Source organism: Taeniopygia guttata, chromosome 2 (genome assembly GCF_048771995.1).
Source record: "Taeniopygia guttata chromosome 2, bTaeGut7.mat, whole genome shotgun sequence".
In the NCBI taxonomy this organism is placed as follows: Eukaryota; Metazoa; Chordata; class Aves; order Passeriformes; family Estrildidae; genus Taeniopygia; species Taeniopygia guttata.
The window spans coordinates 107,240,248-107,258,346 of record NC_133026.1 but is presented as its reverse complement, the minus strand read 5'-3'; the positions used below and the strand labels follow the sequence as shown (position 1 = coordinate 107,258,346).

General features: G+C 39.1%; 1 protein-coding gene across 2 annotated transcripts in view; it reads left to right on the top strand.

Annotated features, from left to right (window-relative positions):
• CDH2 (cadherin 2) overlaps nt 1-18,099 on the top strand; it is a 114,486-nt gene that overhangs the window by 80,586 nt on the left and 15,801 nt on the right. For both annotated transcript variants that reach the window (XM_030266127.4, XM_030266128.4), the window contains 9 exons: nt 564-708; nt 1,766-1,938; nt 6,826-6,963; nt 7,323-7,508; nt 9,426-9,682; nt 10,969-11,111; nt 12,283-12,516; nt 12,832-13,065; nt 14,307-14,446. In XM_030266127.4, coding sequence (XP_030121987.1) covers nt 564-708; nt 1,766-1,938; nt 6,826-6,963; nt 7,323-7,508; nt 9,426-9,682; nt 10,969-11,111; nt 12,283-12,516; nt 12,832-13,065; nt 14,307-14,446 — 1,650 coding nt within the window. The remainder of the gene's footprint in view (nt 1-563; nt 709-1,765; nt 1,939-6,825; nt 6,964-7,322; nt 7,509-9,425; nt 9,683-10,968; nt 11,112-12,282; nt 12,517-12,831; nt 13,066-14,306; nt 14,447-18,099) is intronic.

Sequence of the window (18,099 nt, the reverse complement as noted above, 5' to 3'; positions counted from 1 at the left end):
TTTTAACTGAGAATTTGACATTGGCTATTCAGGATTTGCTGACTTAGGAATTTACATTTATATGAGCAATTTCCAGAGTGGTGAGTTAATAATGCCATATTGCTGCTTTGTAGTAGTTTTATAGCCATAAGATATGTGTATATATATCATGGGCATCAGCAAGACTGCTATAGGAGAAAGTTGCTCTTTTCCCTAGCAATGGCCACACTCTAAATATACAGATTTACATTTAAATCTGTGTATTTTTAGAGAAAGTTTTCTAATAGTCATTATTAAAACCAGAGTTCTATATGACAGAGGCACTAGTAGTAATCAAAATTGCATGATCTGAAATAATTTTTATAAAATCAAAGAAGAAAGTCTGAAACTTAGAATAGTTTGGAAGTCTGAACATCAGTTCCATTAACAACTTGGAAATTTAAAAGGTCTATATGAGGGAGCAGTGGCAGATAAAAAAATACACTGAGCTAAAAATGTCTGGCCTGAAACTTCTTGTCACTATTATTATATCTATTTGCGCATATACATTGTGCAAATTCTAATACTTTTAATAATTTTTGCAGCTGAGAGCACACGCAGTGGATGTAAATGGAAACCAGGTGGAAAATCCAATTGACATTGTTATTAATGTCATTGACATGAATGACAATAGACCTGAATTCTTACACCAGGTTTGGAATTGGACAGTCCCTGAGGGATCAAAGCCAGGTAATACATGGGCTTTTGGGAGGCAGAGGTATTATTTTGAAGTATCATGTTTACATTAAATTCTGAAGGTGTGATGAAGGAAGTGCCTTCAGACCTTATAGTACTTCAAAAGGTGTCTTTAGTGTGATGAGCAAAATCTCAGATACTCTATCTTCTTACTTCACCCTATTTTTAATGCACATTTTTGGCACACTGGGATTCATTTCCAAAAGGTGAAATTGCTGTGTGCATGAACTAAAACCAGGGGAGGCTCTAAGTATATGACTTCTGGTTCATGGTTTTCAAAATCCTAATTATAACATCACATTTCTTACATTTACTTTTATGATGGACATTGATGTTCATTTAGTTGACAGGGCAGGGTATAAGAGACTTCCAAAATTACACTAGCTATACAGTTCTAGTTCTGATTCCCAGAAGCTTTGCAAATACTGGGATTTGAAATCAGTGTCATTTGAATTCCTGAGAAAACCTAAGTGTTGTTCAGATCTCATTAAAATTCTAATCAGCTCAGACTAAAGTTTGCGCTATGGCTGAAACCACTTCCTTAATTTGTCAGAAGTGCAAAATGAAAGGTTAGCACCAGAAATGTGTTTTCTAACTTTGCAGTGTTTACTTGGCATTTGAGATCTATCGCAAAGACTTTTGAAAGAGTATTATTTATATTGATTTTCAGTCACTAGCAGTATGTCCACCAATTCTGAACAATAAGTATATTTCCTTTGGCCCAATTAATAACATAAGTATCTAAACATGAGATGTTCTCTTGTTACAGAAATGTTATTTGTGGCAGAACTGTAGGATTTCATTGTTTATGTAGCTTCTTCAGTTATAAGCAAATGTAGTCTTTTCTAAACATAGAGTATTTTTATCTCCTCTTGTGTATTTTAATTACTCTGTTGGTGAGTCTTGATTTTAGCCAGTTTGTTTTAAGTAAAGAAGGAATGTGCAGATTTTACCAAAAGAAATATGTGCTTTGACCACTGCTTGTAAAGTGATCTTGTATAATATGAGTGTAAACTGTTTATATAACATCAGTTATTTATCCTGCTGCTAGGGACCTACGTGATGACTGTTACTGCCATCGATGCTGATGATCCCAACACCCAGAACGGGATGCTGAGATACAGAATCTTGTCACAGGCCCCGAGCAGCCCCTCTCCAAACATGTTTACAATCAACAACGAGACTGGTGACATTATCACTGTAGCAGCTGGGCTTGATAGAGAGGTAGGGCTGGTCTTAAACCCTTGGATTGGGTTGTACTTAATGTTGTAAAGATGCACGGCTCGGGGTGGTGGGTGGGTGAGAGGGTGGGCATGAGCTGACAATGTGCACCTTCAGGCAGTCATACCCAGCGCTGCATCAGCAGCAGCATGGCCAGCAGGTCAAAGGAGGTAGTTCTCCTCCTCTGTTCTGCTCCTGTGAGACCCCTGGCGTGCTGCATCCACATTTGGGGTTCTCAGCACAGGAAATAAGTGGACCTGCCTGGAGCAAGTCCAGAGGAGGGATGTGAAGATCATCAGAAGGTTGGAGCGCCTCTTCTATGAAAATAGGCTGAGAGAGCTGGGACTGTTTAGCCTGGAGACGAGAAGGCTCTGGGGAGACCTTATTGCTGCCTTCCAGCACCTAAATGAGGCCTGGAGGAGAGCCTGGAGAGGGGTTTTTATTAAGGGCATATCGAGATAGGACAAGGGGAGTTGACTGTACACTGAAAGCAGGTGCATTTAGATCGGATAAAAGGAAGAAATTCTTTACTGTGAAGGTGGTAAGGTACAGGAACAAGTTGCCCAGAGAAGTTCCGTATGCCCCATCCCCTGGAAGTGTCCATGGCCAGGTTGGATGGTGTTCTGAGCAGCCTGGTGTAATTGGACGTGTCCCTACCCGGGGCTGGGTGTCTGCAGCTAGATGATCTTTAAGGTCACTTCTAGTCCATACAATTTCATGATGCTGTGAAATATTTCTCCCCCTCCTCAATCTTAACTTACTCCCTTTTTTCACCCTGTTGACACCAATTGTTTTCCTAGTCCCAGAGTACAAAATCTCAGAGGAGAGAAAATTATGTTAGGGATGAAAACTGGACTTGTATGTATGGAATACTATGTATTCCATACGTGTAGTTACTCTTGGCGTCTGGGATCATGGAAAGGATCTTGTCCCATAAGCCTGTTTGCTCTTAAGAAACAGGTACACACTCAAGCAGAGCAATGCAATAGTAATAATGATAAAAAGAAGTAATCTGTCAATAATTCATTGCTACGCGCTGAGCAAGGTCCATCCTGTCTAGACAGTTCTTCACTCTGCCCACCACTGGAGAAGGAGCATGCCAGATCCTCTGCTCTGATTCACTCATCTGTGAGGTTGGGAATAAAAATATTTCCCTCCCAACTCCAAATCTGTCACACTAACTGTGTTTTTAAACCACTTGAAAACTTCACAAGAGATAAGCATTGTTTTATAAACAAGCTATAAAATTCTAACAAACCCCTTTTTGAATACATCTTGTTTCAACTTCTGTATTACTAACTTCATTTTAGCTCATTAAATCCCAAGTACTGTATTTGCTGTTCATCTTTTAACTGCTTGTTTATACTTATTTAAAACGGAGAATAAAAATGCTTTCTGAAGTTCTGCCTTTGCTATTAATATTCTGATGCATTTCAGTTTGAAAGGGGCAATCAGAAGATTTGAAAAGATAAACAGACTGTTAGATACTGCAATTAATTTTTGAGGTTTTATTAACATTCATTCTGTTTAAGTTGGTTTTGAAGAGAAGGGATTTGAGCAAAGGAAAACCCTGAACTTTACAGTATTGCCCTATTAAATTAAAAGAATGATGGGCAGCTTTGCCCTTGTTTTTAAAATCCCCTGGTCATCTTTGACAGATGAACTTTCAGAAGGACATAGCGATAATTCTTGAGGTTTTATCACTTGGTGACTAGCTATACTGGAGGGATTTAGCTCGGAAAAAAACAGCTGCCTGTGGCACTTAGGCCCTCACATGAACAGCCTTGTCATTCACCATCAGTTTTCCTGATGGATCACTCTGCTGATACCCAAGTGAGTATATATAAACACTTCTTGAACATGTTGGATATTAATGATTAACGTTAAATCATTCAAATATTAAATTAGACTAATATGAAATAAAATGGTTTCCTTCCCAAGCTTTGCTTCCTCCATTTCCTGAGTCATTTTGTGGAAGTCAATTAAATTAAAATGACTGGGAGTCTAGAGAGCCAAGGCTGAATTGTCTTCTGACAGTGGGGCTGGGGAGTGCCTTGTTGTCCGTGTACCCCAGCTGGTCTGCCCACTTCTGCCTTTCCACTCTTTTCTATAAGTCTTGTTTCTCTTGATAAAGCTCTAATTAAAGTCATAAAATGCTAGGCAGAATTTTAAATTCTTAAATAATGTGACACATTTTTTATGGGAGCATAAGTGTTATAGGCATTAAAAAAAAAAGTGGTTCCTCTGATAGCATTCCTCATCTGCTGGTATTTTAGATTAACATGCACAATGCATTATCTGTGCTAACATGCACAGGAGGAGATTTGCTTAGGTAAGGAAACTCAGCTTAAGGCAGAAGAAGTCTTTCATTTGTTATCTCAAAATATGCTGTTTCATGAGATCCAGCTGCTCTTATTTCTTTCGTTATTGCTGTGGAATTCACTTCAGCATTAAAACATCTGCCTTACTGCTAGAGGTGCTGAAGAAGTCAGGCAGGGTACTTAAATTTACAGACTGACATTCCTGCCTCACGTGAGGTTAATTCAGTGAAGTGCTCTTTTATTTGGCCTGTGTTGAAGTGGAAAGATGTGAACTGATGAGGTCTGCGTTCTTTCTTGAAGCTGCCAGTTTGTTTTTAGATGTGTTGCTGCTAAGTCTCTGTGCAGGCTGCTGACACATGCCCCACAGCTCATTCCTGGCTGCTTCTCAAACCACAGTAAAAAGAGACCCACCTCCCCCAATTTCCCCATGCCTGGAAAGTTGTGTGCTTGTTTTCTGAAATTTCACTCTCAGCAGTTGATCTGCTTTATGTGGGTGCTGGGAAGAGGGAAAAAACCAAGGGACTAAACAAAAACACTGATTTGCTGTCTTTTGGGGCACGTTCTGGGGAAGTTTTGAGAGTGCCAGTTCTGTTGGAATTAAGATGATTGTAAGGAAGCTGAGTCTCTGTGTAATAATAATGGAGTTTCCTTAATGAAATTTGCTTCTTGGGATCAATGTATTAAGACCCAGATGAATCAGAATCACCTGCTGTTTCAATAACATAGAATCATATGGCAGTGAGATTTGCTTCAATACTGCTTTAGATTTTATTGCTTCACAGTAAGTAAAGTATTATTTTTTCCTGGATGAAAGTAGTAGAAGCATTTCTTTGATTCCCTCATGACTGCTGCTTTTATTGGTGTCATGAAGGAAACCTTTAAGATGTTTAAAGTATTTGAAAGGTCAGTTTGCAAGTATATTTTCCAAGCCAGAATTCATATACATATATATATATATTTATTTATGCATTGTTAAACATGTATACAGCATTTCTTTAGACTTTATACTAGTCTTGCTTTTTTAGAGAATTGTTGGATGCATACGTAGCAATACGCATATGTAGCAATACCCTTACGGTGTCTTGTAAGAATTTCTGTATGAAAGAGGGCATGAGCATAAATCGTTATCTTCAGTGGGAGATAAAGATCTGTACAGCTTATTTGAAAAACTTTCTATTCCATGACTCATTGTTGCTGCTTTGAAATGTGCAAACAGTTAAACCTCTCATGTCTGTCGTACTGTCTGGCCAAAGTTTGAAAGAAAGCTAAACGCTATCAGTGGAACTATCCTTGCTTATTTTTTGTATCAACACCTGTAATTCCTTTTTATAAATGGTGTGATTCTAGGGGTGTCCTGCTTGGGGTCAGGAGTTGGACTCTCTGATCCTGATGGGTCCGTTCCAGCTCAGCATGTTTCATTATTCTATAAATTGTTTCCATGAGGAGTAATCTGTCATATACCCCACTCTTTAGACAGTGGAAGAAAATAGTGTACCAAGTGGAAAAAAAAAAAATCCCCAAAACATAAAAATAGGCCCTTGTTGAAATAGTTTTATTTTGCCAAGAGGTTTTTGCCAGTGTTAGTAAACCATTTGTGAAAGTGCTGTTTCAAAGTAATAGCAGCTCCTTATATTTGTGTCCTTTCTTTTGGGAAGAACTGAATGGTAACATTTCTCTGCAAGGAAGGACAATGAACTGGAAAAATGAAGGAGCATGCACAATATTTGAGAGCAATGATTTAAAATAAACTTTTTCAGCAATTCTATACAGAAATCATATTTATGATGGTTGTTTTTTTTTTTTTTAACAGACCCTTGTGGACGTTGTTTTAAGCAGCTAACCAGGCTGAGGTCAGGTCTCTGCCAGGCGTTTCTGGTGCTTAGGGACCCTGGACCCACTCCAGCTGCGAGGGGGGAGTGAGTGCCCAGATCAAGGGCTGTAAGCAGCAGTGGGGGGAGAGGGGGCCCATGGCTGCCATACTCAGCCAGGGTGTTTAACATTTATGGAAGTAGCCTGTTTGGTGCTTCCCTCCCCCTTTCTCGCAGTGCCCTTACTTGTCTCTGTTGGCCTCGACATCTTTGGTTTCCATAGAGATCACAAGAAGTTGCAGCAGCAGTTTTACACTCAGGCTTGGCTGAAACAAAACCTTGGCAGTTGTGGTCGTTTGGCCAACAAACCTACCTTGGCTCAGTGCTCTCAAATGCTTTTGAGGACTTTCCCTGTTTTAGTACAAAATGCACTCTGGCTCTCCTTTTGCCATTTGAAAAGCATTGTTAAACCTGTGATCATGCATTAACTGTCTAAAGTGGTTTGATTTATTAGAGTAGGAAGCAGTCAGCATGTCCCTACCTTGATGGCCTTTGAAGAAATTCAAACAGTAGCTCAATATAAGCAACCTGCTGCTGTAGTCCTGTGGCACAAACTTTGCTCCTGTCATTTTGGGTAATGCTAACTAGAATAAACTGTGTGATATGTTCCATTGCTTAGCAGAGTGCAATTTTGGGAACACCTGCTGTCCTGTGGTAATATTAGTTTTGTCTAAAACTTATGTTGTCATTTTGTGTTTTAGAAAGTACAACAATATACATTAATAATTCAAGCTACGGACATGGAAGGAAACCCAACATATGGTCTTTCAAACACAGCAACTGCTGTCATCACTGTGACAGATGTCAATGACAATCCTCCAGAGTTCACTGCCATGACTGTAAGTACAGGATAGGAGTTACTGAAAGATGTGCATATTTATAACCGTTCTGTTTCTCTCATTATATTCACAGACAGTAAATATTGATTACTTATTAAATACCATACTGGCAGGCAGACTCAAAATATGTGCCAAATATATATTCCTTACATGCTGTGTTCTGCTTTTGACCAAAAGGCAAAAGCTGACAAGAGAATCAAGCCATCAGTTCTCTGGGTGGCCTCAGGTAAACTTCATTAGCTAAATTGTCAGAGCTTCAGTGAAGAGAGATGGGCTGCCCTGCTTTGATGAATGTTCAGCCTGGTGTGGCTCTTGCATGCTCCTCCAGATGAGGTGAAGTGTTCCCATGGTTGTTGCAGTTCTACGGGGAAGTACCGGAGAACAGGGTGGATGTGATCGTAGCGAATCTGACGGTGACAGACAAAGACCAGCCGCACACGCCGGCGTGGAACGCCCTGTACCGAATGACAGGGGGGGACCCCACGGGCCGCTTCACCATCCTGACCGATCCCAACAGCAATGACGGGCTGGTGACGGTCGTAAAGGTAAGGCATGCTTGCATTTCAGAGAGTTCAGCACAGATGGAAGAAGTGGGAGAACACCAAAGGTGGGGGAAATGTGAATTCCTGAAGCCAGCATGAATCTGGAATAAAATGGATGCTACCTTTCTTGTGAAATCTAGTAATCTGTCTCTGCTTATGCTATCAAATAGTATTCTGCCCGCTCAGTTTTAAAAATCAGGCTCAGTTATTAAAAATTACAGATCTTGAATCTTTAAATCTTTATTTGCTGAAAGTTAGAAATTACTCTGTGAAAAAGTGTCTCCTTAGTATTTTCTGCTAGTCTAAAGAACGACTTCCTACCTCCTCAATTAGTAGTCACGCATGTTGTCTGCACATTTTATGCCAAGATGTTCCATTAAGGAACAGATATAGGCAGTCAAAGCACAATCAGTGAGGAAAAAATTGATAGGTGGGAGGGTACTTCTACATGAGACATTAAAAGACTGGCTATTTTTAAAACCTCATTTAAATACCTTTTATGGAATAACCTGTCTATCTTCATTCTCTACCAGCACAGCTCTGTGTTGAGGGATGACTTATTTCAAGTGATAATAACAATGTGGTTCTATAATTAAAACTGCCAGGCAGTAGCCACCTTTCCTCATGACCCACTGATAAATGTCTCATCTCTGAGTTGGCCTGCTCTGGTTTTGGCTGATCCATTTCAAAGTCAAATGTGCGATGCCAGTGATCCCATTTGGAAATTAAAAAATTCACTTTTTTTTCTCTCTTTTTTTTTTATTTGTTTTGTTTTGTTTCATATATATTCATTTTGTTTCATTTATTTTAATTTCATTTTGTTTGGTTTTAATCCTCCCAGTATCTAGGTGACAAAAAGATACAACCTACATGCAGCATTAATAGTAATTCATATTAGGTTTTTTTAATAACTCTCTTTGGTTTATAACTGCTCTTCCCCGGAGGTACCAATTGTTTCATTGCAGTCTTCCAGGAAGAATTATGTGAGTGCCTGTGCTTTTTAGCACTCCTTTAAGTGCCCAGACATGGGAAAAGTTGGAAACCTGCCTACAGTTTTTATTGGCAGTGCAATGAGTTGATCTGTCAACCTGTAATGAAGATTAGATTGTCTCTTGTCACTTACTTCATACTGTTACATGCCAGCTGCCCCAGTAAGGTATGGGGTTTTCTGCCAGTCTGGGATCTGTGTGAGTAGCACAGTGCATAGTACAAAGGGAAATCCTGTCTCCAGGAATGCCTCAACCCTGTGCAGCATGACAAAGGAACTCTAGATTCACACTGTTTTGACTTCTTCTTATATTGGACTTCTGGTTCAATGAGGAAATCTCCAAATGGAAGGTTATCTTCACTGGGAAGATAGAAGCTGTAGTTATATCAGAAGTCAGGTTGACTGGGATTACCATGAGTCTTTCTAGTGAGATGTTGAGGACATGAGAATCTCTGATCTATGGGAATAGCTATAGTCATGAACTCATTTGAAGGAAACTTCCATCCTTCTAACAGAAAGAGGCAGCTTTCTGTCCCCATGAGAGATCATCAGGAGGCGCCTGTGAGTGCCTGGCACAAAGCTGGGAGCTTCTTCATCATTTTGTGATTAAACTGTTAGTTTCCTCATTTGTTTCTAATGGCAGTACCAGAGTAGGTTAAATCCCAGAAGGACAAGGTTTCTAGCTCTTCTGACTTCAAACCTGCTGCTGCTGCTGTGTGCAGAACTGAAACTGCCACATGCTGCTAAGCAAAGCCCCAGCGCACGGGCTTGTGTTGAGGTGATGATTTTGTACTCTCTTCAGACTCTGTGCTCATTTTTGAGAAAAGCAGTACAAGTAATCTTCAAAAACTTGCTTTAAACTTAAAATGTAATTATGTGTCCGTGTCTACTGTGAGTGAACTTTAACACTTCCTGCTCTTTGCTCTTCCCAGCCTATCGACTTCGAGACCAACAGGATGTTCGTACTTACCGTAGCTGCGGAAAATCAAGTGCCTTTGACTAAGGGGATTCAGCATCCTCCTCAGTCAACAGCAACCGTGTCCATTACGGTCATTGATGTGAATGAGAGCCCGTATTTTGTTCCAAACCCCAAGCTCGTGCGTCAGGAAGAAGGGCTGATGGCTGGCAGCATGTTGACAACTTTTACTGCTCAGGACCCGGATCGTTACATGCAGCAAACGTCTCTAAGGTCTGTATAAGCACTTTGCAGTATCTGTGTTAGGGAATGGGTGGGAAGGAAAGAGGTGACATGTGAAATGACTGCATTTACCATAGCAGGCAGCTGTCCCAGCACATCCTGTGGGTTTTGTGCAGATCTCTCCAAAGGGATTTTTGGCTGTATAGAAGGTAAACTGATCAGTATTCATAGGTGTGTAAACTGGGTCATTTTCTCATCCTGAGTCCCATTCCATCAAGACAGAATGCCATTATGCATCTGTGGTAAAGTATCCCAACTAATTCAGTCAGAGCAGACATGTGCTTCTTTGAACTAAGATCATGTGCAGTTAAAATTCACCAGTAATTTTCACATGGCAACTAAATTGGGATTGTTGGTGAAATCTGAAGGGTTTTCTTTTCATTTTTTTTCTCCAGTAATGCAAAGCGGTGTTGTTTTTCTGCGAATTCTTGTACTGACAGCTATGATCATAATTGATCATAATTTTTCTTATGTCTAAAACTTTTCTAGCCAAGCATGCCTCGTGTCATTATTTGCAAAGCTGAGGCTGTGACTGCCCATGGGTCAGAACTCACGTTATCCAGCATTTTTTTTTTTTTTTGTAGCTCATGTAAAAGAAACTCCAAAACTTATGTTCTGTCTTTCCTTCCAAAATCAAGATTATTGCAATTTTATTTTCTCTTGATTTTTGGTTAGCTGTTTCCAATACTTCGCTCATTTCTGGACATAACCATTGTAGAAATGACAACATGAGGACTAAGATAGCTTGCACTTGATTAATTTCAAAGAGAAAATGTATCAGATAGAATAATGGTTTTGAAAGACACTTCTCTTTCAAATTAGGATGAGAAACATGCAGTAAAACCAGGGCCTCTGAAAATGAAGTGATACTGAAGTGCTAGAACAATGTGAGTTAGTGCAACTAACCATATCCATTCTTACCTCTCCCCTGCTCTCAGCATTCTGACAATATGAAAATTAGTATGAATAGCTCTGTAGGTGTAGAAAAACTAAGAAGGATCCTGACTGAATATTTTGAGTCTTGAGTATTAATGTTATATAGTTTATGGTAATTATATGATTTTCTCCATTTACATGATAACTTACAGGGCAAGGCACTTCAAGAATCAAAATGCAGGACTGAATTTACTGACAGTACTTGATAAATGGAAATTTGTAAAATGCTATCTTCAAATTCCAAAAACATGTTCAGAATACAAATTAAAATACTAATGCTCTCTTTGTTGTCAATATTTATGTTGGCAGATATATAACACAACTTATGATTAAATACACAGGTACTCAAAACTTTCAGATCCTGCAAACTGGCTGAAGATTGACCCTGTTAATGGACAAATAACTACTACAGCTGTTTTGGACAGAGAGTCAATATATGTGCAAAATAATATGTATAATGCAACATTTCTTGCTTCTGATAATGGTATGTATCAATATTGTGTATTTTTTTAAAAAAGCTTTTAATCTTTGTGATTGAATAGCATTCAGTTTTACTGGGGCAGAAAACAGGATATGCTTAGGCTATATCCCATTGGAAATCTGTATTACCATCAGACTACTTGGGAAATGTCTGAAGAATAATTCTCTGAGTTTATAGAAGAATACTGTCTTGGTTACATTAGTTGAGTTGACAGAAAATTTAAAAAGCCCTGCATGGGAGTGTGGTAGGTTGAGTGAATGCACAGCATGAGTGAGCTTTATATGGAGTAATGTGTCATTGGAGGGGCTTTGTATTTTCCCACATTCAGGCTGCAGCAGGGCAGAGGGAAAAATATCTTTTTGTTGTCAGTTTGTTAATGACAATTAACACTGCTCAGAAATGAGGCCTTTGATTTCAGCTGGAGTGCTGTACTGTTCATAGCTGATAGCAGGAAGATGAACAGGCACAGTTAGGGACATTCTTACATTATAAAGGAAGACTGAAACACTGAGGCTATTTGCCTTGGAAAGAAGACATGGCAAAATTTTCTGAACTGGAAACTAGATCAACTATTTCTGTACTTTGACTCTGGTCTGGCGAAGAGACATAACTTGAACTGGAAGATTATGGGAGGTGGAATGAGAAACATTGCTAGTTATTGAAAAATTCAGTGCCAAATGATCACATCAGTGTGTGATTCTGGCAAGATTTATGGAAGCCTCACACATTCGATATGAATGGCAGGAATGTCCAGAAATAGCATGATGAAACTCAGTATTAGAAAGAATTTTAAAAGCACAGTTATGGTAAAGGGCGATCTTATGCCTTCAGAGTTTGGAAATAATTTGTCCAGAGGACAAATCGTCCCAGTTTTGCACCTTCTTTGAAGCCTTTCATGTGGATCATCTCTGGAGATTAACTGTCTGTCTGGTCAGTGAGGTGAGTGAGTCTGCGATCTATGGATCTGCAGTTATTTTCTGAATTTTGCTGAGTAGGAACATTTTTCTGAGCACAGACTATTTAAGAATTATTGTGTTAGCAGGACCAGTGACAGTGTTGGATTGGTTTTGTAAAAGACAGAATCCCAAAACTGAGTTAAACGTGTGTTGGTACACCTTCGTTTAAATAATGTTGCAACTGGAAACAGGCTTAATGCTATTTCGTTTTCTTTTAGGAATACCCCCCATGAGTGGAACTGGCACACTTCAGATATACCTGCTGGACATCAATGATAATGCCCCCCAAGTGCATCCAAAAGAAGCCACAACTTGTGAAACACTTCAGCCTAATGCTATTAACATCACTGCTGTAGACCCTGACATAGATCCAAATGCAGGCCCTTTTGCCTTTGAGCTGCCTGACACACCTGCTAGTATTAAGAGGAATTGGACCATTGTTCGAATTAGTGGTAATTAACATTATAGAAATCTTCATCATTTTAAATAAACTTTTGCAAATATCTTCTCTTTGGTATTATTTCACAACATACATGAGTTTGGTTGATATTAACAAGAAATCCCCTTAGTGTAAGTTCCCCAGAGAACAAGAAATTTTAAGAAAATATGGTCACAGCACTCAGGAGGTCTGTTACTCTGAGTGTCATATAGCAGTTTGAGCAAGAAGTTAATGCCGAGCTCAAACATGAGCTATTTTTGCCAATGCTATTTTAATCTCATGTGAGCAATATATTACTTTTTAACCAGCGCCTCTTTTTTACACACAGGCGATCACGCCCAGCTCTCCTTAAGAATCCGGTTCCTGGAGGCCGGTATCTACGACGTGCCCATAGTAATTACAGATTCTGGAAATCCACATGCATCCAGCACTTCCTTGCTGAAGGTGAAAGTTTGCCAGTGTGACTTAAATGGAGACTGCACAGATGTTGACCGGATTGTTGGTGCAGGGCTGGGCACTGGTGCCATCATTGCAATTCTGCTTTGTATCATCATCTTGCTCAGTGAGTAGATAGCTCTCTTAATTCTAGCTCCTTTACTCTTGTTTTGCAAGTACGGTATTACATTTTAGTATCAGGTACCTTGACAAACACAGGGGAGTTATTAAAGGCTCAGGTCCAGGAATTGTTGCTGCATGGTTCAGTGTTTTGGACAAGTATGAAAACTTCCTGATAGCACGGGATTTGGAGTTGGACAGAGTACAGCTAGCACCTGTTTGGCAGTCAAGCCCTGCAGTGGGTTTATAAAAGAGATTTTCCATTTATACCCATGGACACTCATACTGTTACATCAGTGAGTGACCGGGTTGAAGATGTGATTAGTCCCCAGGCTTCTAATCTGTTTTGTGCTGCCAGTACTGTGTGATTTAGTGCCACCCAAAGCAGGTAACATTGCTTTTAAGGAGTACTCTGATATTACTACTACTGTGCTTCAGTTTAATGCAAGTAGGAATTACTGTTGGAAAGTAATATGTCACAGCCCTTCACATAAGGACTGACAAGAAGGGCAGTGATGTGTATGTTTAAGTACTGCAAAAAGCTGTACTAGTATTCTGATTTGTGTGAAGTGCATTGAGTAAGGGAAATGACTAAAAATCATGAGTGTCTGTCCAGTGTAGTAAATTAGATAATTAGATTAGCTACCTCTCCTACACTTTATAGTTAATTGATTGCCTATTGTGGTGGAACACAAGGGAGAGATTAGCCTGGTCATTGTACACTATGCACCCATCTAGAACATAGAAAATTATGGAAAGGAGTAATTAAAAAGTGAGCCTAAGCATGTGATTCTACACAAGCACACAGTGCATTTACTTTCTTGATAGAATATACTTTTTAAATGTTAGGTATGAAACTAACAGAGTCTTATTGAAGGAGAGATTTCTTTCTGAATATAGTGGTTTATGAAGTATAGTCTTTCTTAATTCTTTTCATGGAAAGTTTATTTTGCAGATGTGGAATGGATTTGTTACTTATAACCTTGAATATGTGATTGATTTTCAAACCAAATTGCCTACAGTGGTCTGAGTTTAAACATCTCTTGCTTAAGCTGCCTTCTGTCAAATTATTAATTAAAAAAAACCCTGTAGCTTATCCAGAACAGTCAAATCCAATTTCATTGCTTTTTTCTTTCTTTTTTTTCTATTTTTTTAAATATTGACATTAAATTTCTAAGATTTTCTATGGCTGTATTTCAGACTTAAGATGTGTAAGATGGTTTTTTTTCTTCCATTTTTGCATTATAGTTTTAGTTTTAATGTTTGTGGTATGGATGAAACGCCGTGATAAAGAGCGTCAGGCGAAGCAGCTCTTGATTGATCCTGAAGATGATGTGAGGGACAACATTCTGAAATATGATGAAGAAGGAGGTGGAGAAGAAGATCAGGTGAGGAAAGGTTAATGTATAGATTTATGCATAGATTTATACTTCTCGGTCTACTTTATTTTGTTTACATTAAAACACTCTGATAGGTAGCTAATTTTTACATTAAGTACTGAAGGCAGTAACTTTAAATAAAACATTACTTCCTCTTTTTTTTTGTGCCATTGCAGATATACCAATTGCTTGCCATTTGGATAAGATGTAAGAACAGTATCTTGTCCTCTTGCAGTAAAAGCATTCTGACCAGATTTTAGTTAGGGATGTTATATTTAAATGAAAGTTAACATCCACTGTCATTGCTGTCTGTAAACTTTCCTCGCTCCTTGTCTGGGAACTTGTACAGCAACACGAGTGCAAGGTGCCTAATATCATCTAAACCAAATACAGCCCTTTCTTGGTGATGGGTGAATGCCTTTCTAGATAAATAGTAATGTTGGCTATTGACAGATTTGCCACCAGTGGGATTTCAAGCTTGAAAAACATTTAGGTTTCAAGTAGCTGTCAGGGCACATCTGTGTTTATTTAAATACTTTCCCAGGCAGGTGCCATATGCATTTTGTCTCATGTCACCTCTGGTTGAACCACTGCTGATATGTCAGAGGACTAGGAGTGATGTGTATATGCTAAGAATAGTGTCTTTTGCCCCCATCTCTGTCCAAGTTAGTGGATTTTCAAGCAGTGTGATTTCCTTCCTTCAGAGGACGTTTGTTAAGTGCTTTATGAACATGACAAACAGCAGATTTATGCACATTATCAATGGTAGAAGTGAGTGTCGTAATTACAAAGAGAGCAGTGCGTATAATAGAGTCTAAGAAATTTTCCAGTTAAAAGCCTTGAAAAATTAAGTGCAATTCTTCCACACATCCCCAGTCTCAGTCATCTGGCACTTGAGTTATCTGAAAAGTGTCTCCCTTCACTGGTACAGACTTCTATAGTTTCTTTCTGCTCGTTTGTTTGTTTATCTGAAATTTGTGTTCCCCTTAGTAATTTCCATGCCTCCTGCATTTCCACAAGTAATGTTCCTACTTCCTGCCTTTTCTGCATAATGTTCTTCTTAGGCAGTTTTCAAAGGAAACTTCAGTTTATGCAGTTTTGGAAAAATGCTTACGTTAAATAAAGTGAAAACAAGCCTTTGAGTCTATGCATGTATTCCAGTTATTTGTACATAGTTTCAGTACAAGGACTGCATCCTGTTTGTGCACCTGTTATTGTACAGGAAAGTTACAGTCTTAAAATTAGGAAAACTCAGTCCTGTGAAAAGTAATTTTTCAGTTCACATATTCCCAGCTCTTGTTCATCCTGAATTCTCTGGAGGATCTGTTCAGCAATTGTCATGGATCTTTGAGTTTTAATTACTGTCCAGGCAACCCTCAGGACAGGAGTTAGGTTCTCTGAGTATAGTCCATCGGGAAGCCATAGGTGGTGGATGGTAGGGTGGTGTTGGGAGGGATTGTGCTGCAGATCAGAAACATTAAGCATTGTAACAGTGTACAATGAGAGCACAATGGGAATGGTTCTGAAGTCTCTCCTCTGCCCATCTTGTGCTGTGCTCCTCTCCAGCTGGCAGTGCTGTGTTTGTGAGAGGTTTGATTAGGCTGGTGTGGCAGGAGTGAGTGAGACATCCTGCGAGTGCCGCAGAGATTAGCGCGATGTAAGCCGTCCATAATCACAGCCTTTCTCCGGCAGTGAATGAACGTGCTGCATGCAGCGAAAGGAGAGCTGCCAACGGGTGCACTGGCAGGAAAACAGTAAGGAATGTGAAATTAGGACCGCTTCCTCTCACAGTGGGCATAGAAAGCGTCTAGACCTAGAGAATTTTAAGAGCTTTAGAAAAGATTGAATGATTTCTTGTCACAAATCCCCTTCTTACTTTCTAAAGATGAATTTTAGAGCCACTACTGCAATTTAGTTACCTTCACTGCAGTCACTTTGTTCAGGTACGCAGGTCCTGTTTTTGATCCATTGACAGTAGGCCAGGCTCTGGGGATCTGAAACACCCTTGCACACTCCAGGCGTAGGAAACATGTCCAGAAAAGAACAGCTTGTACAAAGTGTAGCAAGCTTTTATGACCACTTCTAGTGTAGCCAGTTTTATACCTCTAGTAGGCAAAATGGGGGTAGGTTCTCCCATAGCTTCAAAGCTGGGAATTTTTTCTATGCAGAATGGATGAGGAGAGAGCACAAACTTTTCATCTCATTTACTTATCTACAATGGATTATATAAATATGTTCTGTCTTGTTTTTCAAGGAGATTATTTTACTTTATTTTGGTTAGACATTTTTTTAAATCTAAATTCTGCCTGTACTTAAACTACATGGAAATAATTCCTAGGTTTGTTTCTTCATGGTTCCCTCCTGGCCCCCCTCATCCCTTGTGCCCAGGGAAAAGAGGAAAGAGAGAGAATTATATTTCGTTGGGGTTTATTTGGTTTTGCACACATTTTATGTGAGATTTCACAACTTAGAATGCAAAGCTTTTCAAATGTCCCAACAAGTTCTCTGTAAGCAGTAATCTCACTTTTGCAAACCACAGCTTAGCAAAATACTGCATAAGCAAAGCTGTGTACAGCATTGTGGGCAAAGGGTATTGGCTAAAAAGATCTTTGCGTTGTTGTTGATGTTAATGAAAGCATTCAAGTATCGAAGTGAGTGTTCTAAAAAAGTATGGGGCTAACATCGAAAATGTATTTTCAGAATGAGGCTTCACAGGGTAAAACTGCTACTGTTCTTTTAAAACCAAGAAAAATTGCTTCATTTCAATCTTGGATCCATAAGTCATCAGCAAATTACAGGAAAGTGCTCTGTGTCAATATTAATTTTTTTAATGGTGCACCATCCCTAAAATCCTGAGGACTGATTAAACAAGCAGCTTCAATAGAAGGCAGTACACAAACACAGAGCCATCCAGCCCAGAGTGCATCTCATGTGGTGAAATAAAAGGGAATTTTAAAGCCTCATGTGCATCCCAGTGAAAACAGTGTTTTAAAAGCTTCAGATATTTTCATAAAAAGTAAAATTACTTTTATTTATAGCCAACAAATTACTTTTTAAAATCACATGCTACTCTAGAAGGACAGCTTGAAGATTTACCCTGTGTGACCTGGTATTTCCCAGATGTTTAGGTTATTTGAAGATATGACTGTTAGGACTTGAAGGTAAGTGATAGAACTTAGATCTCTCTTTATCTGAAACAAATTAAAATTTGGAGGTTTTTATCTTAAAATACTTTATTTATTTGAGAGCTTTAATAGATTTATTTTGAAACTATGTGAGTTGGGTTTCTTAGCTGTCATGGCAGACCCAGAAACTCCTAAAACATGTTTAGCAGATTCCTTTCAAATTCTCTGTACATTCTATCAGAGTGATGTCTCCTGTAAGAAATTAGATGAGTTCAAATTCCAACTAGTTCCTCTGAGTCATAGCAACTGCCAGAAACAAGCTGGAATTCCTGTTTGGTTTTGTTGGTGTGTTTTGGTTTTTGTTTGTTTTTTTTTCTCCTGTGCCAGCAATTCCAAGGAATTATGAAGTGAAATCTGTAATAAAAGAGCAGTTTAGTCCATCGTGATGGTCTTCTGTTAATCCCATCTGAGGCCATTTTGGCCAGCTTTGTTCAGTCTGACAGACTGAATGCTTGTCAAGAAAATTGAGGATCTTGA